Source organism: Tauraco erythrolophus, chromosome 2, assembly GCF_009769465.1.
Source record: "Tauraco erythrolophus isolate bTauEry1 chromosome 2, bTauEry1.pri, whole genome shotgun sequence".
In the NCBI taxonomy this organism is placed as follows: Eukaryota; Metazoa; Chordata; class Aves; order Musophagiformes; family Musophagidae; genus Tauraco; species Tauraco erythrolophus.
Genome location: NC_141466.1, coordinates 69,256,413 through 69,282,989, shown reverse-complemented (window position 1 = coordinate 69,282,989; position 26,577 = coordinate 69,256,413). Strand labels below are relative to the sequence as shown.

Here is a 26,577-nt window from a genome sequence, read left to right as displayed (position 1 = left end):
CTTCAGTTATCCTTTTGTAAATTGATCAGAAAAGATTCACATTTCACTTGCAATCTTATGAGCTGGGTGGTGAGGGTGCAATCAGGAGAAGCTTAGGAATATTGTAAGGGAGCTTTAAAACCGACCAACGACTCTTAATACAACAATGAAGCTGTGACTATGTCAGGGGTGGTGGTTTGTTCTGCTTTTTTTTCTCCCCATGTAAAAGGCTTGAAGCTTTCCAGGTCATCTGGGAAGGTCTCATAGAAACAGACACTTATTTGTAAGGGGGAGAGAGAAACCAACCAACTGAACAAGCTGTAATTATTTAAAGACGTAAAAATATATATATTATGAAGTAGTATGGCTACCAATCCATGTAACTTCTACACCTTTAGAACTAATGAAAATAAAACAATGATAATAAAACCAGAAGACTGCTGCTTGACTCTGACTACCTTCGTGAGCTTCTTGGACAGGGCTGGGTGTAAGTGATTACATATGAAGTGCACCTGGAGAAGCAATGGGTCCTGTCCTAGGGAGCTCATAATGATGAAATTACAGAGTAATTTAAATCAGAAGGGACTAGATCAGGTTTCTCAGGGCCCTGTTCAATCAAGTGTTGAATACCATCAGGGATAGAAATATTACAGCCTCTCCGGTTTCCTGTTCCAGTGTTTGGCAACCTTTATGGTGGACATGTTTTTCCAAATATTAGATGCTAATGAGACAAGAGGCAAAATCATTGGTAAATTAATTGCTCAGACTTGGGGACTCCCAAAAGATGAGTCATTGCAGGAGACTGAATGCTGGCTCCAAGCCCAGGATCACACTGAGCCCCTCCTCCTAGGTAGGAACTGGGGTGGCCAGCGCAGGATGACAAACACCAGAAGTGACAAACCCAGCAATGGAGCAATTCAAAGCCCAGGCTGGATCAGGCTTTGAGCAACCTGGTGTTCCTGCCCATGGCAGGGAGGTTGGAACTAGATGATCTTTAAGGTCCCTTCCAACCCAAACCATTCTGTGATTTTTAATACAAAAGGGAGGGGGGGGGGAGGGGGGAAGCACCTAATACATTTTTCAAACAGCAGGTAACCCTCCTAGCACAGCAGAGAGAGGAAAAGCTCCACGGGGTACCTTAATATGTAGACATACCTCTTCCATCTGCTCACTAGCATGGCTTTGTATACTAGGCTGTTATTCAGCCTAAATACTCCCAGCTGAATGCAGGGGCACCACCCTTAACGCAAAATTATGTTGCCAGCAACGGCTGCGCTTCTGCAGAGGGTGGAGGTGCTCAGCCACCTTCACCCTCTGCAGAAGCGCAGCCCTCCTACAAGCACCCTACCTCCCTCCCGAGGTGCCTTGCTTCCTTCCCGGCCCAACCTGTCCCTGGACACCCATGTAACTGCTGGGGTGAGTGGAACCAGCACTTGAAACCCCACCCACTCCTCCCCCATCAGCCATTTGGAGAGCTCCTCTGCTATTGGGGGTGGGGAGGGTCCTCCTCCCCTATAAAAGTAGGTGAGTGGAAGGGTTTTGGGTACAGAAGGTGGTATTGAGGATGGGTAGGTTGGTCATGGAGAGGGTGAGGATGCTGTGGGAGGTGGCAGGGGGTGTTGGAAGGGGAGGCTGGGGGCAGGGGAAGGGCTCTGGAGCACAGGGGAGTAGAAGGGGTAAAAGGCTGTATAGTCTGCTCTCCAGATGCAAGCACAGGGTGGGCCTGGGAGGGGCTGTGGCTTGAGGGCTGGATGCAGGAATGTGGGGCTCAGAGGGTATGGTATAGGTGCCTGCTTTGTGGCTTTGCACTGAGCACATGAAGGTGTTGGGGGTGTTTCCTCCTTCCCTAGCTCTCTGGTGCAGGCAGACTGCCTCCACTGTCCTGGGGAGACATGGTGGGGTGGTGGAAACTTTGGGCTTAGTTGTTTTGGAGAGCTACAAGTTGATGCTTGGATGAGCATGAGAAGATGGTGAGCTCTGATCCCCTGTAAATGCACATGGAGGGCCAGGGCTGTGCCTTGAAATCCCTGCAGGAGCCTGGGGTGGGGGTGTGAAGCTATGGCAGTGCTTCCTCTGCAACACGGTGTGGGGCCCCACATGGTGTGGCTGTGCAGGTAAAGCTGGGTTGAGGTGGATGAACCTAGCATCCCTGTCCTCATTATGTCCGGTGTGGGTGCTTGGCTTCTGTCTGAGCACAAGGACTGGAAATGAGCTCATATATGGGAAGAGTTTCTTTTGGAGGCTTGACTCCTTGCCCCAGACCTGTAGTGGTACCAGCTCAAGCAGCTTGCTGGGACAGGCTCTGGGGTGCAGTGGTCATGTTCTTGGAGAGATGGTGTCATGCACTGCAGAGAGCTGAGGCTTGTTATCATTCTCTTCCTCCTTGGAGGAGGGAGTGTTTTGGAAGAAACTGAACTAGATCTGGAGTAAAAAGGTGATGTAGGGAGGTCCATGGAGAGGAGGAGACCAGAAACAGCAGATGCTGGTTCTTCTGATGACCTGGGGGAAAGGGCAGGCTCTCCTCTTGAAGAGGAGCATTACTCTGCTGTCCACAGTGATTCCAGCTGGAGGAGTGTGTGCATTAAAACCTTACAAAGTTCTCAGCACTTGTAGTCTCCCACAACGAGCCTGTTATGAACTGAATCAGCAGCAACTGGAGCTGTGCAGCTCTGCAGGTGATGAGCTTCCTTGGGGTCTGAGCTCTGGGCTGCATGAGCTGTCCTGGGGCTCATTCCGTGCTGCCTGCTGTGGAGCCAGAGCCTGGATAGTCAGGAGGGAAGACCCATGGGGCATGGGCAGACCCCTTGGATGACCTGTGTCCAGTGGCCAAAGGCTGCTTCCAGGGATCCAGGTTGCTGCTGGTGCCTTTGGCAGCAGGAGCATCTGTTTAGTTGACTCTTGATCTGCTGTTAGTTCAGACTAAAGTCTGAACACAATATGAAGGTTTCTTGGGGGAAACTGGAGTAGGACTGTGAATAATTATTCCATGCCCGAAGAGAGACAGGAATAAAGCTCAGTCTTTTACTCCTGGTAAAGCTCGTTTGTATGACCAATTAATATCTTTAATTTCATGTCTGGGATCCAGGTAACGTTCCCTGATAAGTTTTCCTCTTGACCCCTTCCAAAGGGCATTGGTTTGTGCTGCAGCACATGAAGGATTTTACAGCCATGCTGCCTAGCCTGTTCCTGTTGAGGGTATGTCCACACCTCACTGCTGTTCACAGCCCAGTGGAGGTGGCTGCTGGCTTATATGCCTCTTCTGGGCTAAGAGCTTCAGTGGACAAGGATGTCCCCTTGCTGTGGCAAGAGCATGTGGCACTGAAGGCTTTGGTTTCACTTTCCCTTTGAGCTGACGTGAGCGTGGGCTGCTGTAGCTGAGCTAGCCCAGATGGTGGAGAAGCTGAGATGCCAGCATGAAGTGGGAATGCCTCTTCTGGTGGGGGACTATGAGCAAGATAGTTCGATGTGCAAATCAGCAGCAATCTCAGAGCTGTACCAGGTAGCTCAGAACCTTGTACCAAGTGCTGTGGAGTTTGGAGCTGAGCTTCTGGTCAGTGCTGGTCTCTGGGATTAGTCTGCAAGGGGAACTGGTACTGTGAGATGAAAGCCAAACTGTACTTTCCTTGTCTTGGATCCTGTTTTCTTGTATACCCAGTTCTGGCAGAAGTCTTCAGAAGAACTGCAAGTGACATGTGAATGGGATTTCATGCCATAAATAACACCTTATGTACTGGTGTGACTTCCTAGAGGGAGCTGCAAGATGCTGTAGGATGGTGCTGCTTCATCTCCCTCTGAGGGAAAGGTTGGCTCACCATGGCCTGAGCTGATTCTAGTTCATTAATGCCTATGTAAGGTTGTGTTCCTCTTGTACTGGGACATCAAGGCCGTGACTGAGGGAATGGTTGGAGTTAGGTGAGCTCTAGTCACTGGTGAGGAGAGAGATGCTAAACAGTCTAATTTAAGGTCCTTGGTGACTCCTGGAGAACTTGCAGTAGGAAAGGACTTCTGGAGATTCCCCAGGCCAAATTCCTGCCTCTGGGGTGAAAACTAACACTAGAGTAGGTTGCTCAGGGCCTTGATTGATTGAATTATCACTATCTTGAAGGATGGAATTTCACCCAGCTCCCTGGGCCTGAAAGGAAGCTGTTTCTCTCCATGAACTTTGCCACAGGGACTTCAGGAGGAAAATGGGGATAAGGAGATTGTGGGGAGCTCAGCCTCAGAACGTTTTTATGTATGTCTGAGTTGCAACTTCCCTTCAAGTCTAGGGCACCAAGTGTGAGAAGGACCTGCTACTCCCTCAACAGCTGCTGGAGATGCCGGAGGGCCCATCAGTGAGGAAGTTCCAGCTGCTGACCTCCCCTTTTGTGGGACAAGTGGTGGCCAAGGTGGGGGGAAGCAGCCGGAAGATCAATGTGAATGACCTGAATGCCCTGAGGCTCCAGGACTCTCAGGTGAGCTGTACTAAAGATGAACTTATTGGCCCATGGCAAATTTGAGGCAAACCACCATTGTCCTGCATCTGAGTCACGCAAGGTGAGAAGGACACCGAGCTTGTGTTTGAGGAGGACTGTTGGCTTTGATTATAGCCACAAAACAGGTGCACGTGGCCAAAGAGATGTGAATGCCCATTTTGGAGTATTGCTCTGTGCTGCAGACTTTGGGATCAAGGCTACTGAGAGAGAGGCTGTTGCAGTGATGTGATTAGACACGGAGCTACCCAGAATTATTTGCAGTTTTGGGTCGGTCATGCTAATGCACCGATTATCTGCCTCTCAAGTGGATGAGGAGTTGATGTTGGCAAGGGCTGTTTGTAGAAGACGAGAGTTGATTTCCTCAGTATGTGGATGTCAGGAGCAGCAGCCTTGTTTCCCTCAGCTGTCAACTTGCACAGTTGCTTCCCTTATACCAGAGGGCAGGGTTTCACCTGGCTGGGTTGAAGTGTCTATGCTGTGGGCACTTGAGAGAGAGTCACCCTGGGTCAGTCCTGCTGGGGCTTCACTTGCCTGACCTCCTTCAGATGATGATTTGGACTTGACTGACCAAATGCCAGTGCAGCCTCACCTCTGCTTACATGATATCCTCAGCTGGGGACACAGATGTGAGCTGCTCAACAATCATTTGCAGCTAGCATTGGCCTTGAGGTGTTGGTTGAGAAGCTCAACATGAGCTGGCAGTGTGCGCTTGCAGTCCAGAAAGCCAACTGTGTCCTGGGCCGCACCAAAAGCAGTGTGGGCAGCAGGTTGATTCTGCCCCTCTGCTCTCCTGAGACCTGTCATGGTTTGATGTGGGGGGGGGGTGGTTCTGGTGGCAGGAGAGGGATTTTGCTCCCTGCGACCTGAACCACCCCCCCCTCCACATCGAGTTTACTGGACTGTGTGAGTTTTAGTTGCTAGATCAGCCTAAAACCACGACAGACCCCACCTGGAATACTGCATTCAGCTCTGTGGTCCCCAACATAAGAAGGACATGGAGCTGCTGGAGTGGGTCCAGAGGAGGCCACAAAAATGATCTGAGGGCTGGAGCACCTCTGCTATGAAGACAGGCTGAGAGAATTGGGGCTGTTCAGCCTGGAGAAGAGAAGGCTCCAGGGACACCTTTGAGCAGCCTTCCAGTACTTCAAGGATGCCTACAAGAAAGCTGGAGAGGGAGTTTTTGCAAGAGTGTGTAGTGATAGGACAAGAGGTAATGGCTTTAAACTGAAAGAGGATAGATTTCTATGAGCTCTAAGGAAGAAATTCTTCCCTCTGAGGGTGGTGAGGCACTGGAACAGGTTGCCTGGAGAAGTTGTGGCTGCCTCATCCCTAGGGAAGTGTTCAAGGCCAGGTTGGATGAGTCTCTGAGCAATGTGATGTAGTGGAAGGTGTCCCTGCCCATGGCAGTGGAGTTGGAACTAGATGATCTTGAAGATCCTTTCCAACCCAAACCCTTCTATGATTCAGAGCCACCTTGAGTTAGGTCACCCTAGCCTGAGATACTTTAGGCCAGCACAATATGGGGAGGTGAATGAGAAGCAGTGAAGACAGACTTCAAAACCTTGAGTGTCTGTCTTAAGTCTCTTCGGCCTGACAGGAGCCTCTGAGACGGCTTCACACAGGAGCAGCATCTGAACACCTTGTGTTTCATGTAGACAAAGAATGGGTGCTGAGAGGATGACTGCAGCTCTGATGGGAATGGCTCAGATGCTAATGAACCCTATGTTCAGGGTAGAGTGATGTGCCCTCTATCTAAAAGAGGTTGTAGAAAATAGTCACTTGTATGGAAACAGTCAGAGGTTATATGGATCCTCAGTACATCTCACCTTCATTTTTTTCCCCTCAGGTTCATGGGAAGAACTTGTACCTGGCATTTGTGGCAGCTGAAGGTCCCTTAGGACCAACTGCAGAAAAGACAGTGCTGCAAAGTGAGGCTGCTAGTGGGGCAAGTTCTCCTGTCCAGAGCAGGCAAGAACAGGTTCATGCTCCACAGATGCATCCCCTGGAAGAGGAGCTGCAGGAACTCCACCACTCAAGATCTGAAGTCCCAGACACAGCAGGGAGTCCGGGCAGCTGGTTGCGCTTCCACTTCGGCTTGTTTGGCAGCATTCGGGCAAATGAGTTCTCAAGAGCAAACAAAGCCAATAAAAGGGGTGACTGGAAGGACCCTATACCCAGGTATCTGGAGTCCTCACAAACTCTTTCTCCCCACCTCTTGTTGTGGAGATGCATTCCTCTATCTCCTACTAAACTTGTGTGGGAACACTCTTAGTCTTGTATTTTTTTTTTTCCCTCTGATAATTCTTCAGATAAGTAGGCATGAGGGATGGCATGAGTGAGTGTGAGGTGTGTTCAACCTGGGAATCCACAGTAGGCTGTTGTCTGGGTGTTCTGATGTTGTAGGTGTCTTGCAGGTCTCCCAACAATATCAGTTGCTCATGCTTTTCCTTGGACATGCCTTATTGTAGTACTGCATGTTCTTCTACCTTTAGTAAGAAATTGGGTTTTCTGCCCTCTGTTGCTGCCTTCCTCCTCCCAGCCATATCCTCTCTAATGCTTTTCTTTTTCTGCTCTCTGTGTGTTTCATCTCGTTTATTTTACATGATCAGAGAATTATGTGATTCCGCTTGTGGGATGCGTGCTGCTTGCCAGCTTGGGGATCATAGTACCAGCTCAGTTAAGATTTTTATTCAGAGAGAAAATTTTTAGGATACCTGACTGAATCATGCCCTGAAAATGCCAGTTTCTCCCAATTACATATTTTTAAAAAGGCCTTGGATTAATAGCATACATCTAGGGCAGTTGGAATCACAGGCTGGAGTGATGCTGTTAAAGGCAGCAGTTTGTTGAAAACGCAGGCAACAGTCTGTATCCCAAGGCCCACTGGAAGCATACTGAACAAGGAAGGGGTAAGTACCAAAGATAGTGTGGACACTGCTCTCATGAGCTGTTTAACCTGAGCGGTAATAATGTACAAGGTGAGTGCCTGGCCCTTGCATATGTGGTGTACTTGGTAGGGACACACTCCCTGCTCCTCATCCTGAGATCTTTTGAAGGATTGCTTTATTTCTACATAAATCGTTTCAGACATAGTGACTTTTGTGTGCTACTTTGAGCATCAGTTTCCCTGACTGTGGGCCCTACTGCTAAGATGCTGATGCATCTCCCTGTCTCCTGATGTCTCTCAGCTAGGCACCACAGTGCAGCAGAAGGAACAATTGTCTACAACTTGTGTGGGTCCACAACCAAATTTCTTGGCTGAAATCATTAAAGAGGCTACCTTGTATTCAGATGGTGGCCTCGTGTGTTGAAGTGCCTGCTGTGACCCTGTGCACACCAGCATGTGCAGTGATAAGTTGCAGGGAAGGAACAGCTGGACTAGGGTACAGAGTTGGGGGCCTGGTACTTTGAGATGTCTCCCCCCGCTCTCATGAGAATGAGTAGGTATGTGCTTTCGATGGGCTGATGCCTTGCTGTGTGCTTCTCTCTAAGCCTGCATCATGTACAGGCTGTTTCTCACCTTCCAGTGATTTCCACTTCCCCCCCCGCCCCCCCCCCCCCAACTCCATTGCTATGCTGCTGTCTCTTCCTGCTTTTTCCCCCTTCTTTGCAAGTCTCTTCAGCTGGAGCAGACTATAACAAATGGTTCAGGGATGTTTCTGGTGAGAGACTTTTTAACTTTGCTCCTCTCAGGCTGGTTTTGCACTTTGAGAGTGGAGGCTTTCTTGTTTTCTATAACTGCCGAATGCACTGGTGCTCATCTCCGAGGGCTGATCCTGCTTCTGACATCCTGTCTGTGGAGTTCCACCGTGGCCGGGCACTGGACGCCCTCCGCACACCCGATCCTGTCTGCTACACTCTCTTAGACCAAAGATATTTTTCAGGACTGGGTGAGTTCCAGGGCATAGTGGCAGAGCAAGAATTGGAGGAAGGTGGGTGGGATGTCTACAGATCCAGAGTTGCATGTCTGAGCCTTTTATTCCATAGCCTTAAGGATTCCAGTTGATCTAACTGAGGGTATGTGGTCATCTTGCTGAGGACAAGGCTTGCAGCCTGTAGCCACAGGCTTCAGATACTTAAGTGTATCATGTGAGGCCAATGGTGCAGTGCCCAGTGAACTGTCTTGGTGTGGGTGACTATGGATTGGCTTGTTCTCGGGGAAGAAAGGAAGGTGCCCTTCAAGGGTAGCAGGAAGAGAACATCTTCCAGCCTACAGCATTGCTCGTTGTGATCAGATGCAGAAGTCACAGTGATTGGAGCCATAGGTCTGCATCATCTTGACAAGAAATATCCTTATTGTCTCTTTATTTCTGATTCTTTCCAGGGAACATCATTAAGAATGAGATCTTGTACCTGGCCAAGATCCATCCTTTAACAGAAGGCTCTGTCTTGGCGCTCTCGGATCTGGAGCGTCTGCTTGACTGTGCCATTCAGTTCAGCTCTGACTGGCTGCACAGCAAGCTGCATGGCAAAGGGCTGCACCCCCAGATCTACCAGAAGGAGCAGTGTCCCCTTGGGCACGCAGTGATGAAGGGAACTCTTGGACCCTCAGGTGGCTTTCAGAGACTTACGTGGTGGTGTCCTCAGTGCCAGCCTGTGGTGCTGTCAGGGGATGAGGATCCTTCCCCAGTCACTGAGTGACCTGGCTTTGTGTTCCTCCTCTTCTGGAGGGTGTCCAGGTGGTCTCTGAACCATGATCTTAGTTGTCCTGAGAAGGTCTTCATGGTTCCTTTGAGCCTGTTGAATTTGCTCCTTAAGGACAGTGAGTTGGACAAATTAAGTGCTCAGTGGAGGTTACAAGAATCACTGCAGTACTGTGTGCCTCTGGATGCAAAAAATCAAAGTGGTTGTACACATCTATCATTTTTTTTGTCACAGTGTAAATAGTTTGACCAGTTCTGAGGTATCTTGGTCACCCTGTTCATGCTATAGTGAATGCAAAGCATAGGGCTGTTGAGCAGGTGACTGCTGTGGTCTGCAGTGACCCTGTCCCTTGACCCTGGTGCGAGTGCAATGGCTTATGGTAGAGTTAACAGAAAGGAGTGTATCCCTATATCTAAACAGCTTGGTTAATTCAATATTGGATAATCCTGCCTCTGCTTGTAGCTGAGTACTTGTGTGCTGGGCTGTGATTAGGTGTGGTTAAGAGTGAGTGGCCATTCCCTCTGTCATCTCTTACAGAAAGGGCTGCCTCCTTCCAAGGGGTGAAAATAAACCTCAGCAGTACTTGGTGGAGCTAGTCTCTGCCTGCCTGCCTGGCATAGTGTCTGCCCCTGCAAGTTGGATTTGAGGCAAAATGCCAATTCTAGATCTCTGTGTAAAGGAAAAAAAAAAAATTCTACTTTAACAGGTTATAGGGGTTACAAGTGGGGTCACAAGCCTGACAGATCTGGAGGGTGTCTAACACTGTTTGTGACAGGGATTGCGTAAAATTTATAATCTGCAAGGTAACTTGAAAGCAGAAAGATTTAGAAATAGGCATAATGTGGTCCTTCTTGTCCTTCTTTTGTTGAGCTGTGTGTCTCTATGCAGTAGGCAGAAGCTGCTGCTGTCCTTTCTCTTTGGATCTGGGTTTATTTTAACAATAGACTGTTGACTTGAGTGAAAAATAAAACCTGGAGTTAAAATTAGTGATGTTCAGCTTAAATTCAGTGTGTCTTTTCCGGTAGTTTCTTGTTTGGAAACTGAGGTGTACAGGGAAACTCTAGTGTTTGGTGCTGCCCTACAGAGGATGGTACCAGCAGCTTTCCTCAGCTGTGGCTCAGCAGGAGAACTCTTTCCATGAGAACTGGATCTAAAGGTGGGTTGCAAGTCAACTGGGAATGTTGGATTTAAAACACCTCAGTGGTAGGCTGCTTCCCAAATCAGACTTGCACAGCCTCTTCCCTGGAAACTACAACACCCTGGAGCAGTTGCAGGTTATGAGATTGCTGAATAAGCCAATTAATGGGGTTATGGTGCCGAAGGAGATGGTTCATGTCATGTCAGAGCATGTCCTGAAGAGTGTTAGTAAAGGTCTGGAAATGAGGCACAGTATTATCAGTGCTGTTTGAAAAGAACTCCAGACCCACCAAAACCTGAACCTCAGACCTTGGAGGATGAGATTGCAGCTGCATTGCAGTTTGGTTGAGCTACCAGAGGTCACAGGGAAGGAGGTCCCATGTCCTCAACCATCCCGGGCTGGGATGGTCCTGCCGAGCGAAGGGGGACTCCAGAGCAGCAGTGCCACTGCAGACAGAAGGTGACATACACCGAACAGATAAAAACCCGCCTCACGCCCGCTGCAGGGAAGGCCCGGCTGCACCTCGGGGGCCGCCTGAGGACGGCGGGGCGGGAAAGCGGCTGTGGAGCGGGGTTGGTGGCCTCGGAACGCTGGTTTCTTCCCGAGGACCCCACGGGCTTGAGCGGGAGGGGCTCCGTGGCGACGGGGCCGCGCGTGGGCCGCCTGGTTCCTCCCGCCGCCTCCCCGCTCCCCGCGTGTGGCGACGGAAGCCGCTGTCCAGTCAGCGCCGGCCGGCGGCCGTCACACCAGCTACGCCGCCTTCCCATTGGCTGGCGTAACCCTGGTGCGAGCGCGCCTCGGCCAATAGGCGCCTCGCCGGCCCACCGAGCGATGGGACGAGCGAGCTGATTGGCGGAGGGGCGGGGCAGTAGCGGCCCCGCCCGAGTCCGGTGAAGCACTCCGGTGAAGAAGGGGGGCGGGGGGGCGGCGGGAGCGCGCGACAGCGGCGGGGGGAGTGAGCGCGGCCCCTATGGAGCTGCTGAGGAAATGGCTGGGCCACCCCGAGGACATCTACAACCTGCTGCGGTTCAAGATGGGCGGCTACCGGACCGTCATGCCGAGGATTGACCCGGTGAGCGGGACGGGATGCGATGACGGGGGATGGGGGGATGCGCTTCGCTGTCTCCGTCGATCGGGATCGGGCGGTGCGCGGTACTCGAGGGGGGGCAGGGGAAGGAGGAGGAGGCTGTTGTCTCCCTGCGCGGCTGCGGCGTTGCCATGGGTGAGCGTTGCATGGCCGCCGTGCGCAGCACCGGACCGACTTGGTGTGATGTGCACGGTCTCGGCGTTGCACCGGCTCCGGGCATCGCACCGGCTGCCGGCTTTCCGTGCGTTGCGGCGGGTCTGGCCTCGCCGTGCGTCGCTCGCGCCCGGTACCCCGCGCGCGTTGCACCGGCTCCGAGCGATGCACGGGCCCGGTGCTTTGCACCGGCTTCAGGTTTTCCACGCGTTGCACAGGACCGGCGCTTTTCTCCGCCTGTTGGCGCGCATCGCGCCGGCTCCGGCCGCTGCTCGAACCCGGTGCCACCGGCTGGATGCTTTCCGTGCGCCGCGCCGGCTCCGAGCATCGCACGGTCCTGACGCTTCGCCTGCATCACACCGACGCAGAGTATTGCACGGCCCGCGTGCTTTGCACCGGCTTTATGCTTCCCGTGCATTGCTCGGCCGGGGCGGGCGCAGAGCGGGTTAAGGGGGCGGGCGGCGGGCGGGCCGGGGGGGCGGAGTGGCCCTCAGCGCCCCCCCCCGCCGCCGCCGCGCCCCCATGGCGGCCAGCACCAAAGCCGTGTCCCTCTTCAAGCGGACGCTGGCCCTCTCCCCGCCGCGGGGTCCCCCCCGGGCGCTGGGGCGGCTGCGGGGCGGCGGGCGGAGAGTGCAGCCGCGCGGTACCGCCGCGCCCCCCCCGGCCCCGCCGCCGGCCGCCGCCCGCCTTCAGCCGCCCCCCTGCCCGCCGCTCTGCCCGCAGGACTCGCTGGGACGCGGCCTCCGCACCTGCTACCGCTACCTCAACCAGACCAGCCGCAGCTTCGCCGCCGTCATCCAGGCCCTGGACGGAGAGTTGCGGTGAGCGGGGGTGGGGCCGGGGTCCCTGGATAGGGTGGCCGGGAGGTGGGGGTTGCAATGGCCCCCATGACACTGCGGGTCCCTAGGAGGTGGTGGGTGCAATGCCCCCATGACACTAAGGGTCCCCAGAAGGTGGTGGGTGCAATGCCCCCATGACACTAGGGGTCCCCAGAAGGTGGTGGGTGCAATGCCCCCATGACACTAGGGGTCCCCAAGAGGTGGTGGGTGCAATGCCTCCATGACACTAGGGGTCCCCAAGAGGTGGTGGGTGCAATGCCTCCATGACACTGTGGGTCCCCAGGAGGTGGTGGGTGCAATGACCCCATGACACTGCAGGTCCCCAGGAGGTGGTGGGTGCAATGGTATCCCAAGACCAGGATTCCTTGGGAGGTGGTGGGTGCAGTGGGTTCCCGGCACGGGCTCCTGGGCTGAGCTGCCTGGAAGGCGGTACATACAATGCCCCATGACACCAGGGGTCCCCAGGAGGTTGGTGGGTGCAATGGTCCCCTGACACCAGGGCTTCTTGAGAGGTGTTGGGTGCAGTGAGCCCCTGGCACGGGCTCCTGGACTGAGCTGGCTGGGTGGTGGTACATGCAATGCCCCCATGACACCAGCGGTCCTTAGGAGGTGGTGGATGCAATGCTCCCCCAACATCAGGGCTCCTTGGGAGGTGGTGGGTGCAATGCCCCTCCGACATCAAGGCCTATCTGGAGGTGCTGGGTGCAATCCCCCATGACACTAGGAGTTCCTGGGAGGTGGTGGGTGCAGTGTGCCCCGCTGACACCAGGGCTCCCAGGCAGAGGTGGCCAGGAGGTGGTCCATGCAATGCCCCCCCATGCCATGTTTTTTTAGCTGAGCTGCTGGGAAACGCTCCCTCTTTCCCTCCCTGCAGCAGATGACCAGGGTACTGGGCTGAGCTGGCTGGGAGACGCTCCATGCAGCTCCACCCCAGGCAGCTGGACGTGGGTTTTTTCACGTCCGAGCTGGCTGGCTGTAATGCATCCACTCCTCAGCTGGGTTCCTCGTCTGAGCAGGCCTGCCTGGGGACACTGGCACCACGGCCAGCAGATGGTTAAACACGGCGCCTGGCCGTGTGCTGTTTGTGACACCCTGGGAATGTGTCCTGGCAGTGCCAAGGCTGGCGCTGGCCCTTTTGGGCTGGCTGGAGGGAGGAGATGAGCAAAACCCTGGGGCTACTGAGGGTCCGGATCTTGCTCGAAAGGTGCATTTGGAAACAGCTGCCTCAAAAATAATTGGAGGGGGCTTGCTGTGCGCTCTTTTTTTTTTTTTTTTTTCTGTACAAATTTTGCTGACCCGTGCAGGAAAGCTACAGATGGTAACAGTAACAGGGTATGCAAAGCTCAGCTGGCCCCAAGCCTCGTGCATGTGTGTATATGCTTCATATATTATATTCATACAGAAATAACTAATTTCAGCGTGTAGATCTCTCTCCAGTTAATCCCTGGATGGGTTAATCATCAAAATTAAGGGTTTACTATAAGTTGCACTAGACACGTCTAATACTGCGGTTGCGACTGCGCTGAGTGGTTGCAGGTGCCAGCCTGGACACTGAGTTATCTGTTGGGTTTCTGAGCCCAATTTTGGTGTTTTGGATGGTGCCCCACAGCTGTCATCCAGCGTTTATGAAACAGGTCGTCTGGAGCCTGTTTTACAGGAAATGCAAAGAAACTCAGCAGTTTGGCTGGGGTTGCGTGGAAAGGTACGAGTGGGGCCAAGAATTAAACGTTTTTTTCTTTTTTCCATACTTGGTGTATTAGCTAATGTAGAAATTAAGAAAAAAAAAAGCAATTAATAGAACACCTTGAAACCTGTTAGTGATGTCAGTATGCAGTGTGGTTGCCTTGATCTTCCTGCATTTATCTTTCTTGTCTGTCTTTTCTGTTCTTTAATCCTTGCATTGCAGCCTCCTCCACGTTCAGGAAGGCTCCCTACCCTCAGGCCACAGAAACTTCTGCCTGGCATCCTAAAAAATGCTCTTGCCAGATCTTTGCAACCTCCGGCTGCGCAGGGATTGCTGCTGAATTGCAGCCGGATCTGCGGTGGATCAGGAGAAACTCATTTTAAAAGCACAGTAGCTCCGCTGAAGAGTTTAGGGACAAAAGTAACTGCAGTATTGTGTTCAGCTCTGGGTCCCCCAACATAAGAAGGACATGGGGCTGTTGGAGTGGGACCAGAGGAGGCCATGAAGATGATCCAAGTGCCGAAGCACCTCTGCTATGAAGACAGGCTGAGAGAGTTGGGGTTGTTCAGCCTCGAGAAGAGAAGGCTCTGGGGAGACCTTCTAGCAGCCTTCCAGTGCCTAAAGGGGCTACAGGAAAGCTGGAGAGGGGCTTTTGACAAGGGCGTGTAGTGATAAGGACAAGGGGCAATGGCTTTGAACTGAAAGAGGGGAGATTTCAATGAGATCTAAGGAAGAAATTCTTCCTTCTGAGAGTGATGAGGCACTGGCACAGGTTGCCCAGAGAAGCTGTGGCTGCCCCATCCCTGGAAGTGTTCAAGGCCAGGTTGGATGAGGCTTTGAGCAATGTGATGTAGTGGAAGGTGTCGCTGCCCATGGCAGGGGGGTTGGAACTAGATGATCGTGAAGGTCCTTTCCAACCCAAATAATTCTATGGTTCTATGATAAAAGAGGGAAATGCAAAATAGGCAGAATACAGAAATAGGTAGAGCAGCAAGCTTACCGAGGGAATCGGTTTGGCTGGATCGTGTCACAGAAGTGCTGTTGTCATGGGGGGTTAAACTGGACCCCTGTGGATACAGACCGCTTAATGTTTGCCTCTGTGCTTGCTGGTTGAAGGAGCTGGTGGTGTAGGATTCAAGCGTTAAAACAAGCATGTCATGCTGAGAAAGTCAGCGCTGCCCAGGGTCTGCTCCCAAGTGTGATGTCCTGTGCCGCAGTCCGGTCCCCTCCCCTGCCTCAACTTCGTTTGCAACTTCTTTGGAGTGAAGTCTTCTTGTTTGAAGGCTGGGGAAGCATGAAGCTCTTGCGCCCTGGTTCACATCCCTGCTCCCAGGAGAGTTTCCATGTGTCACCCAAGAACTGCTGGAAAATGGAGAACTTCTGGATGAGTGATTGGAGCAGTACTTCCCAGGCCAGGGTATTAGTAATTGAGCTAAAATGTTTGTTTTCTTCTTGCTTATGTTTTTTGGCCCCATAAACGGTGGTTTTTGCTGTCCAGCCCATTGCTCCGTGGTTAGGACGTTTTCTTGGAAGGTGGGAGGCTCAAACCTGCAGCTTCATTGGCAGCTGAACCAACATCGTAACTCCTCGTGGTGGAGAGGAGAGGGATGGGATGTTCCTGCCTTCCCTCATGGTCCTGCCTGTCTCTTGGACCCTTCAGGAACAATTCTTGCAGGTTCAGCTGCTTTGTGGAGAGGACCAGTGTTGTGCTGGCTGATGGTGAACGTAGTGGCAAGGAGAAAGGAGACCTCCTCACCTGAGAAGGGGTGAGCTGCGCCTAGGACAGGGCTGGAGCTTGAGCCCTGAGATGAAACCAGCCTTGCTCTTTGGAAGTGGGTGCTTCCAGTTGTCCAGTGTGCTCTTCCCAGCACCGTTGTGCATGTTTGCTGGCGAAGGACCGTGCTGCTTGGTTGGCTTTGCTTGGCCTCTGTTGTCCCCAGGGATCTCAGGCTGGAGCCTAGCTGGGACCATGGTGCCTGGAAACCCTGCAGAGAAACGAGGAGCAGCAGGCAGACCATGCTTACTGCATAGTTGCTTTTATGATCTTAGATTTGATTTGCCCAAATCACCACTGAGCTAAAGTCGATATGTGACGGAAGCTGGGGATGCAGTGAAGGTTTGGATGCAGAAGAGGGGTTCAATAAGTGTTTTAACTATGCTGGGCTCTGGAGTTATTGCTAGCTCTTCCCTTGGTGTGATGTAGATGTGAGAGGTGCTTCTGGGATGGTGTTTCGGCTTCTGCTCTGCCTTTCTTGGTTGCTGCCAGTGGAAGTTGCTGCTAGAGGAGGGTAGGAGTCCTGGGTACTGGCATTGTGTCGGATGAACCTTTGCAGCCTGGTTGAAATGGAATAACTTGGTCGTGCAAAGGAACAGGAGGGCACAAGGGAGCTGCTCTGAGCTGCTCAGATGTGCGGTTTGATGGAGGTATTAAATACCCTTAAATTAAGGAAAAAAATGCCAAATTCAACAGTATTGGCTCTAAGAACCAGTCAATTTTCCCTGGCTGCTTAATCACCACTTGCACATTGTTGTCCCAGGAGAGCAACGCTTTCACCTAATAATTAGCGCTTAAGCGGTCCAAGGTAGTTTCCATTTGTCAAACAATTAATAAACGCATCATCTCCTTGAAGTATCGCTGTGCTCATTTAGAGCTAAGGGATTATTTTATAGAAATCCTGGAGTCGGAGCCAGTATTTCTCACCATCGGGACTTTTTTTTGTGTCTTCAGCTGCAGAAACATGGAGCCTGAATGGGGAAGGCAGGGGCAGTGGGACGGCGAGGGGAAGCGGCTCTCCAGCAGCTTTCCACTGGGGTGCTGGAACACGTGGGCTGGCTCCAGTGTCTCATGTATGGAGATATAAAATACAGGGTGTTTTTGGCTCTATCTGCCAGTCGTAATGTTCCTGTTGCACAGGACCTCCTTATTTCACACCCCCAAACAGGATAAAAGGGTGCTGGGTGCAGAGAAGGGGAAGCGATAGGAAAAGTACACCTGCTTTTTTCCCCTTCCTTATTTTCCATTTGCTTTTTCCAATAAATTGACCTCAGGCTCTGCCCTCTGGGTCACAGTGGGCACTGGTCTTGCTTGCAGGGTTGGATGGCTGAAAGCCATGCTGTAATTTTCTTCATGAAGGAAAAAACGTGGGTTTCCTAACCCAGCTCAGGCATGCTGCAGCTTTCACAGGGGTCAGCCCATGGGCAGTTTATGTGTTGTCACGTCTTCCTCAGAGTGGAGGTTCAAGGAGATGATGAGCAAGTTAGGTGGGAAGCACTGCTGTTGGTGCTTTCCATCCCTGACTGGCTCCCGTGACCCTGGGATTTGAGCAGCATGTTTCTAATGCATATATTTTACATTCTTGTACTTCAGGGGACAGCCACTGTCCCCAGATGAGAGCTGAGGAAGCCGATACCCTGGATCTAGTTGCAGGGGCAGTAGGACTCGATGACCTTTAAAGGTCCCTTCCAACTCAAACCATTCTTAACGATTCTACGATTTGATGGAGGAGGGATTGGACATGGGCATCCCTTGACCAAAGCCAGCTTCTAAGCTGTAGGAGACACTGGGAAACAACAGTGGGGGCCAGGAAGGTTTTCACATCATCACTTGCCCTTCTGCTTGGTGGCGGAAGTACCGTATTGCTTGAAATGTGAAAGCAAATCATGCTGGAAGTGCTTGTACCATCTTACGCTCTTCCAAAGGCATCAATGACCTGGTGGTGCTGGTGCGTGTCGTGTTGAGCTGGAAGCACCTCTGCCGAAATCTGTGTGGTTAATCTAAGCTGTTTGTCCTGCCTAACAGGCAATGCCAAGTAAAGGATGATTGTTTTTTCCTCCCCTCTCCAGGCATGCTGTCTGTATATTCTACCTGGTTCTCCGTGCCCTGGACACTATAGAGGATGACATGACCATCAGCTTAGATGTAAAGGTCCCGATGCTGCACGAGTTTCACTCCTATCTCTATCAACCAGAGTGGAAATACATGGAGAGCAAGGAGAAGGACCGGCAGGTGCTCGAGGACTTCCCGACAGTAAGTTGTCCACCTCCTTGCTTCGGCTGCTTTGTGTCACCTTTGGGTGCACGGTTGCCTCTCTCTGTGACACCTGAGCTCGTTTGGTCCCTGGTGAGCCCCTAGCTCTTCAGAAGCACAACATCACCTGCTTGGTGGGGCTGGATGCAGAGCTGGAGTGAGAAACCCAAATGTTGTGCAGCTTGTCTACACGAGCCAGAGATAACCTGGTGCCAGCTCTAAAAAGTGGCTTTTTGCCTCCCTTATTGGAAGAGTAAATGACTGTCTCCTTGGAGAGAGCGATTTGGATTTGTTGCCCAACGCTGTGCGTTGCATGGGTTGGGGGTGCCGTGACCCCTAAGAGACAGGGAGAGGAGGAAAGCGTGTCTGGCATCTGGCTTGTGGACAGACCAGCGTTTGCAGCAGTCCTGCAGGATCTCCTCTAGAGCTACAGGAGTCTGTCTGCATGTCTTTGACACACATATAAGATAAAAAGCACCCTTGCTGTTAGTAATAATATTGCCCTAAGTCTTACTGCTCTAAGGATCCTTCTGAAAGGAAGCTACAGAGAACCTGCATCTCCACAAGCAAGCTAAGCAGTATTGGAGCCTGTTCCCTGGCCTGGAGGCCAGTTGGGAAAGTCTGTCCCTGTCCAAGCTGTTACACTCTCTCAGCATCCTAGAACAACGTGGTTACAACCCAGACTGTCCTTAAGAAGTGTTTTCTGGTCCATGCTACTTCCCAAGCCCTGCTTGGGGATTGCTTGGAGTCAGAAGCATGTGGGGGTGGCCACACTAATGGGGTAGCTATGCAGGTGATCGAGTCCATGCTTTTCTTAAGCTTTAGGCTTTGCTGAAGCTCTGTTTAAGAAAAAAGTGTAACAGTTACAGTGAGGAGTGTTTCATTTTCTGAGGAGGTTCTGTTTTGTTCAGGTTTTTTTACCATTCTGAATTTATTTGACCCTTTTCAGGCTTTCCCTAGCAGTGGCAATGGGATAATTGTTTGGAAAACTGAAGTATGTTGTAAATTTTGATGCTTAGCCTTGAGATAACGGTGCCTGTGCCCTACCTGGGAGAGACACGTGCTATAGGAGATGGGTATGCTGGGGGATTCTTGATGTGTAGTGATACAGGAGGTATGCCAATGGCTTGGTACTTTAGGAAAGCTTTTGAGAAGGTTTTTAGTGGCACTTTGTTTTTCTGTCTTGGTGTGTACATGTTACTCGGGCAATCCGAGTTGATATTTGGGTATGATTTTAATAATATTTGGTAGAGGTGTTCTCGCAGGTCGTGCTTCTCTGTGTAGTGGATTGGAGCTACTGAGACAGATGCAGAGTTGATAACACTTATTTTTACAGACAGACTGAGGCAGAGGGCAAGGACGTGCCAGCAGCCGTGGACAGAGGCAGGAGGAGAGCGTGGGTCTGTGGTGGGGTCTGCTAGAGTCATTCAGACCGCGGTCCCTCGACACACACCCTGGGCTGGCTGTAGTTACCCGCTGATGGAGAATAAAGCGCAGCACAATAAAACATGATGCTCCACAGTTTTGGGAAGGGGAGGATGCACTTTGTAATTATTTTTTTTTCAGCGTGAGAGCAATTGAGTCACTGAATTGTGTTATTTGACATGTAGAAGAAGAATTTGACACTTTCTCTGTTGATTGGTGCCTTTCCAGTTGTGCAAAATGTGCCCTGAGGAGCCAGAGCTGGAGATGGCTCAGGAGAACAGAGCACCAGAAACCTCCCTTGTCTTTTCCCATGGTTGGTGCGATGGGATGCTCTCACAAATTATAAAAAAAAAAAACCACCAAAAACCAGCTCTGTGCACCAAGCGTAGCTAGTTTTGTCCTGCAACTCCCAGATGATACCAGTCCAAGGCCACAGCGCCTTCCCAGAAATATTGCTGTGTCTGATCTATGGCCAGAGACCGTTCCGTTTAGTCCGAGGACAGACTGAGCCTGTGCTTTACGGGCCTTGAAATAATTCTGGTTGTGGGAGTTGTCCTAGATCTCCAGCCAGGGCAGGATAAGAGCCTGGTAAACAGTCTTTTGCTGTTTTCTTAATAAATGTTGAGCTCTGCTATTTTTTCCTGACGCTGTCTTTTTTTTTTTTCTTCTCTCCCCTCATGGTGGTTTGTGCTGCAGATCTCCATGGAGTTCAGGAACCTGTCAAAGGTCTACCAGGACGTGATTTCGGATATCTGCCACAAGATGGGTGTCGGCATGGCTGAGTTCTTGGAGAAGAAGGTGGACTCTCAGCATGAATGGGATAAGGTGAGTCAGCACAATCAGAGGAGTGGACTGAACTTGAGTAGGGTCCACCTTGTGTCTGGGAAAGAGGAGACAGAGCATCCTCATGGGAAGAGAGTTCAGCTGTTTGAGGGAGGTTGTGTGGGCTTGGGAAGGCTTTTGAGAGACTGCTGGATCCATATGGGACAGGAGGATGGCGTGGATTGTTGATGTCACCCACCAGTACATGTTTGGGAGTTGTCACATCAGCTGGGGATCACATCATGTCAGGCCGTCACAGCTGGTGACCATCACATCAGCTGCTCCCATGTGAGTGGTTCATTCGATTGCTGGAGGCAGAGTGACACCTTGGTGGGACATCCTCGCCGAGGTGTTTGCAGGGCATGGGAAAGCTGAGATGTCCCAGGCTGGGCCATGAGAACTTGCAGAAGACCTACTGTCAGTCATTTTTGAGCGTCGTTTTTGTAAAACTTGCTGTGACAAACAGGCAGCTCTTTGTAACTGCTCCTTCATCTTGTTTTTTTCCTGCCCCTTCCCCTCTTGGTGCCTCACAGTATTGTCACTACGTTGCTGGGCTGGTGGGGATTGGCCTTTCCCGTCTCTTCTCTGCATCAGAGCTGGAAGATCCCATCGTCGGGCAAGACACGGAGCTGGCGAACTCCATGGGCCTCTTCCTGCAGAAAACCAACATCATCCGTGACTACCTAGAGGACCAGCTGGAGGGAAGGGAGTTCTGGCCCAGAGAGGTGAGGGAAAACGCTGCCTTGGGGTGAGTGTTTCTGCTGTGCCTCTTTGGGAAACCCTGTAAGACTGAAGGTGCTGTTGTTGCTGCTCCGATACAGTGAGGTTGCATCTTCTTGTTAGATGGCTTCCTGCTGGAATTTCCTTTGAAATCCCCAAAGCTAAGGTTTTTCCCACCGTTTGTTGGTGTCCCTTGACAGTCTTTCATCCTTCTGCCCAAGACCTGTAATGGATGGAGCCAACCGTCCGTGCTATCCCCAGGACACCTGTCTCGGGAATGCATGACAGGGTGCATAGCGGAAGGGGCACAACTAAAATCATATTGTCTCTCATGTCCTTTTAAATCAAAGTTAACAGGAGAGACTTGGATGGTCTGCTTGAATTTTATTAAGACCCCACAGTAAATCTGTGCTGCTTTAGATTGCTACTGTCAGTTGTACATCTTCTTGATAATAACAGTTCTAAGGGCAGCTGGCTGACAAGTTCCACACCTGTCTACAGCTGGCTGGGTACAGATGTGGGGACGAGGTGATGTCTTCCCACACTGCCGAGAACTTGTTGGGCAGCTTTTTCCCCTCTGTTACGTTGGTTCTAGGAAGGAGGGAGGATAAGACTAGGTGAGATCTGGAGAGGGTACCTAGCCTGTTCCCAAAGGCAGGATCAGCTCTGCCTGACAGACGCTCATCTGCTCTTCTTGAGGCCCTCCAAGAATTTTTCCCGCCTTTTTCCATGTGGCTCAGCTGTCTTATAGAGCATTTCTTGATGTCAGCCTGATGCGTGACAAGTCTTTTGCTTGCCCTGCCTAGAGAAGATGTGGAGATGAGTTTCATCCTCCTTCTCTACGATCCCTTTGTGTATATGAAGGCCACTGTCATGTCTCTGCAGCCTGCTCTTCCTTCTTTTCTTTAGCCTAGTAAGCCCCAATCCTTCAAGGCTTTCGTAGGTCTCTGGTGGTTCATGTTGCTCTCCCAGATGTCAGGCTGTTATTGACGTCTCTTTTACGGCATGAATGTACCCTCCAACTCATGAGTCCTTATCTTGATGTTTAGGTTTGGAGCAGATACGCAAAGAAGCTCTCAGATCTTGCCAAACCAGAGAACATTGAAATGGCTGTCCAGTGTCTGAATGAGCTCATCACCAATGCCCTCCACCATGTCCCTGATGTCCTTACATACTTATCCCGCCTGAAAAACCAAAGTGTCTTCAACTTCTGCGCTATCCCCCAGGTGAGTTACTCATTTTCAAGTGATTCTTCATCATCTGCAGCCTGGCTGATAACTTGGAGCTGAAGGAGGTTATGTCTCATGTCAGTATTAGCCTGTTTTATTCTCCATCTCTTCTATCTCTTCCTTCTTTCCTGATACCCACTGTTTCTGCTGTGGATGAGATTGTGGCTCCACTCCAGAGCCTCTTGCTATCGATTTCCCCAGGGCCAGGGTTACTCCCTGGGCAAGCTCCTCGCAATGCAGTAAGGGCTCTTGATGTTTCTCCTTAGGTGATGGCTATTGCCACGTTGGCCGCCTGCTATAACAACAAGCAGGTGTTCAGGGGTGTAGTGAAGATCCGGAAGGGACAAGCCGTCACGCTTATGATGGATGCCACAAACATACAAGCTGTCAAAGCCATCATGTACCAGTATGTGGAAGAGGTAGGTTGAGCAACTTGCTTCAAGTAATTTTTGGCTGTTCCCATCTTCATTCCTGGTGTGGAACTGGGAAGACATGTGAATCCTTTCCTTAGGAGATGTAAGTCAGTTCAGCAGTGGCAGGGCATAGTGACCTTGATGTGGTGTTGGCCTGGACCAAACTGGGTCCTCGATGTATTGCTTTGAATGTATCCTTGGTCTGTGGCTGCCTTGAGAGGTACAAACAGAAGTCCTGCCATATTTCTGGTGGAGAACCAGAAGAGTTAGCTGTCACAGTGCAGGGCTTCACCTGGGCTGAGCAGGCACAGAGGACCTTTCCTACAACACGCTTCTGGACAGATTGCATCCTCTCCCCATGGGCTGCTCCAGTGAACAGTCTTGTTTTCTCCATGTCAGTAGTTGCAGCTAGCAGCATTATGAGGATCGTGGATGGTTTCAAAAAACAGAATCTGGTGAGGGCTGTTAAATACAAAGACATTACCAGGCAGACCCCAAACCATGGGTTATTAGAGCTCCCTTTGTGGGCTGGCCAACCCTATGGCTAGGGACAGTGACACCTCAGCACCTTAGCCCAGAAGGGTCTCTGCTTGTGCACAGCTCCCCGGGACTCATGCAGACTGAGCATCTCAAAGGCCGTGGGGTTTGCAGACCACAAAGAGAAAACCCTCAAGACCATGGGGTTATCTGATGGAGATGGCCGTTTCCTGGCAGTCTCACCGGCTGCTGGTCACACTGGGGTGTCCTCACTGGTTTGGGGTGAGCTGCAGCACACCAGCAGTGAGTGAGAATTGCGGGGCAAGAACCCCCAGCAGCTCCACGTGTGGTCGAGGGACTGTGTCTGAGGCCATGTGGTCCATCTCCCGTCATGGGGTGCCCTCAAGAGGCTGCTTGGCTTAGTGCACCTCTCAAGGGAAATGGGTCCTGGCCCCACAGAATCATGGGATGGTTGGGGTTGGAAGGGACCTTCGAGATCCAACTCCCTGCCAAGGGAGGCAGGGAGTTCCAACCCCCTGCCAAGGGCAAGGACAACTTCCACTACACCAGGTTGCTCAAAGCCTCATCCAGCCTGGCCTTGAACACTTCCAGGGATGGGGCAGCTACAGCTTCTTTGGGGAACCTGTTCCAGTGTCTCACCACCCTCAGAAGGAAAAATTTCTTCCTTAGATCTAATTGAAATCTTCCCTCTTTCAGTTTAAATCCATTGCTCCTTGCCCTATCACTACATACTTTGTAAAAAGTCCCTCTCCAGCTTTCTTGTAGGTCCCCTTTAAGTATTAGAAGGCTGCTAGAAGGTCTCCCTGGAGCCTTCTCTTCTCCAGGCTGAACCATCAGCTGGCATCCCTTGCAGCTGGTCCCTGCTCCATGGCAATCCACCACTGAGGTTGCCCTTGAGGCCACGGTGGCTCTTCAGGCTTCCTCTTCCACCTGGTGGTCCCATTTGTCTCCTCAGCCTTGTCTGGGAACCATAACTCCTCCTTCCTCCCTCCCCAGATCTACCAGAAGATCCCAAGCACGGACCCATCATCCAACAAGACGCAGCAGATCATCGCCTCCATCCGTGCCATGAGCTTGCCCGGCAGCCCCATGGCATCACGTCACCACTACTCCCCCATCTACCTGTCATGCGCCATGCTCCTGGCTGCTCTGAGCTGGCAGTACCTGAGCACCATCTCCAAGGCCACTGAGGAGTATGTCCAGGCGGGCGAGAACTGATGGGCAGTGAGCGGGCGGGGGGGAAGAGCTGGTCGGCGAATGGGCAGCAGAGGAAGGAGGCTGCTGGTACCCTGCCAGCGGGGACGTCCGGGCAGTGCGCAGGGTCTGGGATGGTGATGAGGATGGGATGCCGGTGAGCTGCATCCCTGGGGTGACTGTGCGGCATGGCTGGGCTCTGCTCCTCACTGCCCTTGCTATCTCTAACCATCCAAGCAGACACTAATCAGAGTCTTATTGTTTGGGGTTGAATATTTTTTTTCCCCTTCTTTCCTGTTGGATGGTTACCTGAATTTTTGCATTTTTTGTTTTTTGGTTAGGATGGTTTTAAATAGAAACTCCAGTTGCCTCTTTTCTTGCTTGAGATCTGAGACATCTTCCCAGCTTAGAGCTGAGCAAAGCCTTCTGGGTTTTGCCCGTTTTCTTAGACAGCCTCTTTCCCTTTGCCTTCGGTGCCTGCTCCATGCTGGAAGGACGCTGCTTCAGCCGGGAGAGGAATATGCTTCTGTATCCAGGGGGAAAAAAAAAGCTCTGGCCACCTTCTGCTGGTTGATGTCCTGCAGCCTGGAAACAGGCAGAGGCAATCTTTAAATTTCCTGTTGTTGTGCTGAAGGACTTAAAATGAGCCCTTTGAAGTTAAAGAGGTGTAGGAGGTGGAATGCTCTATCCACTTTAATGTCCCCCAGCTGAAAGTCACCTGTTGCAGCTCCCTGCCCTCTAGCAGATGGCAAAGCTCCCTTATTTTAGCAGCTGAAGAGGTGGTGAAACAGGGAAGAGGGGGTCCACAGTGGGGGTCCGGGCTCTGAACCCCTTCTTCAGCCCAAGGGATGGGTGGCCGTGGCAGAGCGGGACCATCACAGCAGCTGCAAGGTTTGCACTGTGCTGTCCCTCGTGGGATGCTTTTTCGGGGGACCTTGGGTGCATTGACGACCTTGAAAGGCAGCAGTGATCACCCCACGCTGAGGGGGAGCCAGGGCAGGTTTTCCTGGCCCACGTGGGATGCTGCTTTGGGTTAGACTGACATGCAAGCTGGAAGAGGCTTCCACTGCTGTTTTCAAACACTTGGAGAGGAAACACTTTAAAGGCAAATCCTGTTTTCCTGGGGTGGATCTTTTTGTTTTCAGGGGTCCTATCACCCCCTCACTCAAATGTTAAGTTTGCTTTTGTGAAGGGAAAGACAGCCCCTGTCCTGCTGCAGGACAGAGCTGTTGGGTGGCCTTGGCAAGGCCAAGCCCCTGTGCCCAGACTGTTACTCAGAAGGAGAACCCCTACTCCACAAGTACCAATGTAGGTAGTTTTAAGCCGTTGTTCAAAAGAAACATGTGGTAGCTCCCTTTGTGCAGCTTCCTGTCTTGTTGAAATTAAAGTTTTCTTTGGGAAAAAGAAAAAAAAATGTATTTGATTATTTCTTTGAGCTGACACTGGTGATTCCCCATCATGCCACAAGTTACAAGCTCTCAACTCAGATGAAACGTAGCTGCTTCTGCTCAGGGCATCACAATAAATCCTTGTGTACCAAACCTGGAGGAAGAATTTTAACCAGGCTGAGAGACAGCTAAAGGTCAGGAAATTAACTTTCAATGGACCTTGCACTGCAGGCAGAAGCAGTGGTGGCACAGCCCTGGGCTGGAGCCATGCTCTCCAGTGTCTTGGTGCATCCTCCTCCCCACATACCCTCTGTGCCAGCCTGTGGAGATGCTGGGGCTGGTCCTGGCTCCCCTTTGGTCTGTGTTGAAGCACCTTCCCCATCACCAGGAGTAGGCAATACCCAGGGGCTGCCCAGGAGTCAGCATAAGTCATGCTGTCGCCAGCATGGCCAGAGGACAGGGCTGGGACTGTCCATGCTTGCATGAAGACAGAAGGGTCTCACCTGGCTTCCACAATGCACAGGAGAATAGACTCATAGAATGGTTTGGGTTGGAAGGAACCTTAAAGATAATCTCGTTCCAACCCCTCTGCCATAGGCAGGGACACCTTCCACTACATCAGGTTGCTCAAAGCCTCATCCAACCTGGCCTTGAACACTTCCAGGGATGGGGCAGCCACAAATTCTTTGAGTAAGCTGTTCCAGTGCCTCACCGCCCTCATTGTAAAAAATTTCTTCCTTATATCTAATCTAAATCTCCCCTCTTTCAGTTTAAAGCCATTGCCCCTTGTCCTGGCACTACACACCCTTTCAAATAGTTTGAGGTGGTTTGAAGTCGAGCAGAAGCAACCAAGGCCCAGGAG

At 51.6% G+C, this 26,577-nt stretch overlaps 2 protein-coding genes across 2 annotated transcripts; both read left to right on the top strand.

Annotated features, from left to right (window-relative positions):
- The first annotated feature begins 4,215 nt into the window (after positions 1-4,215).
- Positions 4,216-9,095, top strand: NEIL2 (nei like DNA glycosylase 2). Its single transcript, XM_009988521.2, has 4 exons — positions 4,216-4,433; positions 6,301-6,632; positions 8,148-8,344; positions 8,779-9,095. The coding sequence occupies exons 1-4, from the start codon at positions 4,296-4,298 to the stop codon at positions 9,093-9,095; spliced, it is 984 nt and encodes a 327-aa protein (XP_009986823.2). The 5' UTR covers positions 4,216-4,295.
- Positions 9,096-11,197: 2,102 nt separating this feature from the next.
- Positions 11,198-24,370, top strand: FDFT1 (farnesyl-diphosphate farnesyltransferase 1). Its single transcript, XM_086624102.1, has 8 exons — positions 11,198-11,308; positions 12,200-12,297; positions 17,843-18,026; positions 20,148-20,276; positions 20,807-20,998; positions 22,043-22,219; positions 22,489-22,641; positions 24,130-24,370. Exons 1-8 carry the CDS (start codon positions 11,207-11,209, stop codon positions 24,349-24,351), a joined length of 1,257 nt encoding a protein of 418 aa, XP_086480228.1. The 5' UTR covers positions 11,198-11,206; the 3' UTR covers positions 24,352-24,370.
- The last annotated feature ends 2,207 nt before the right edge of the window (positions 24,371-26,577 follow it).

What these genes read in the sequence shown, in the direction of transcription:
- NEIL2 (XM_009988521.2), top strand. Translation starts at nt 4,296, where the DNA reads ATGCCGGAGGGCCCATCAGTGAGGAAGTTCCAGCTGCTGACCTCCCCT. An exon ending in TGGAAGGACCCTATACCCAG is followed by an intron (nt 6,633 to 8,147) that starts GTATCTGGAGTC and finishes TGCTCCTCTCAG; the next exon opens with GCTGGTTTTGCACTTTGAGA. An exon ending in AAGATATTTTTCAGGACTGG is followed by an intron (nt 8,345 to 8,778) that starts GTGAGTTCCAGG and finishes GATTCTTTCCAG; the next exon opens with GGAACATCATTAAGAATGAG.
- FDFT1 (XM_086624102.1), top strand. Translation starts at nt 11,207, where the DNA reads ATGGAGCTGCTGAGGAAATGGCTGGGCCACCCCGAGGACATCTACAAC. An exon ending in ACTTCTGCGCTATCCCCCAG is followed by an intron (nt 22,220 to 22,488) that starts GTGAGTTACTCA and finishes GTTTCTCCTTAG; the next exon opens with GTGATGGCTATTGCCACGTT. An exon ending in TGTACCAGTATGTGGAAGAG is followed by an intron (nt 22,642 to 24,129) that starts GTAGGTTGAGCA and finishes CTCCCTCCCCAG; the next exon opens with ATCTACCAGAAGATCCCAAG.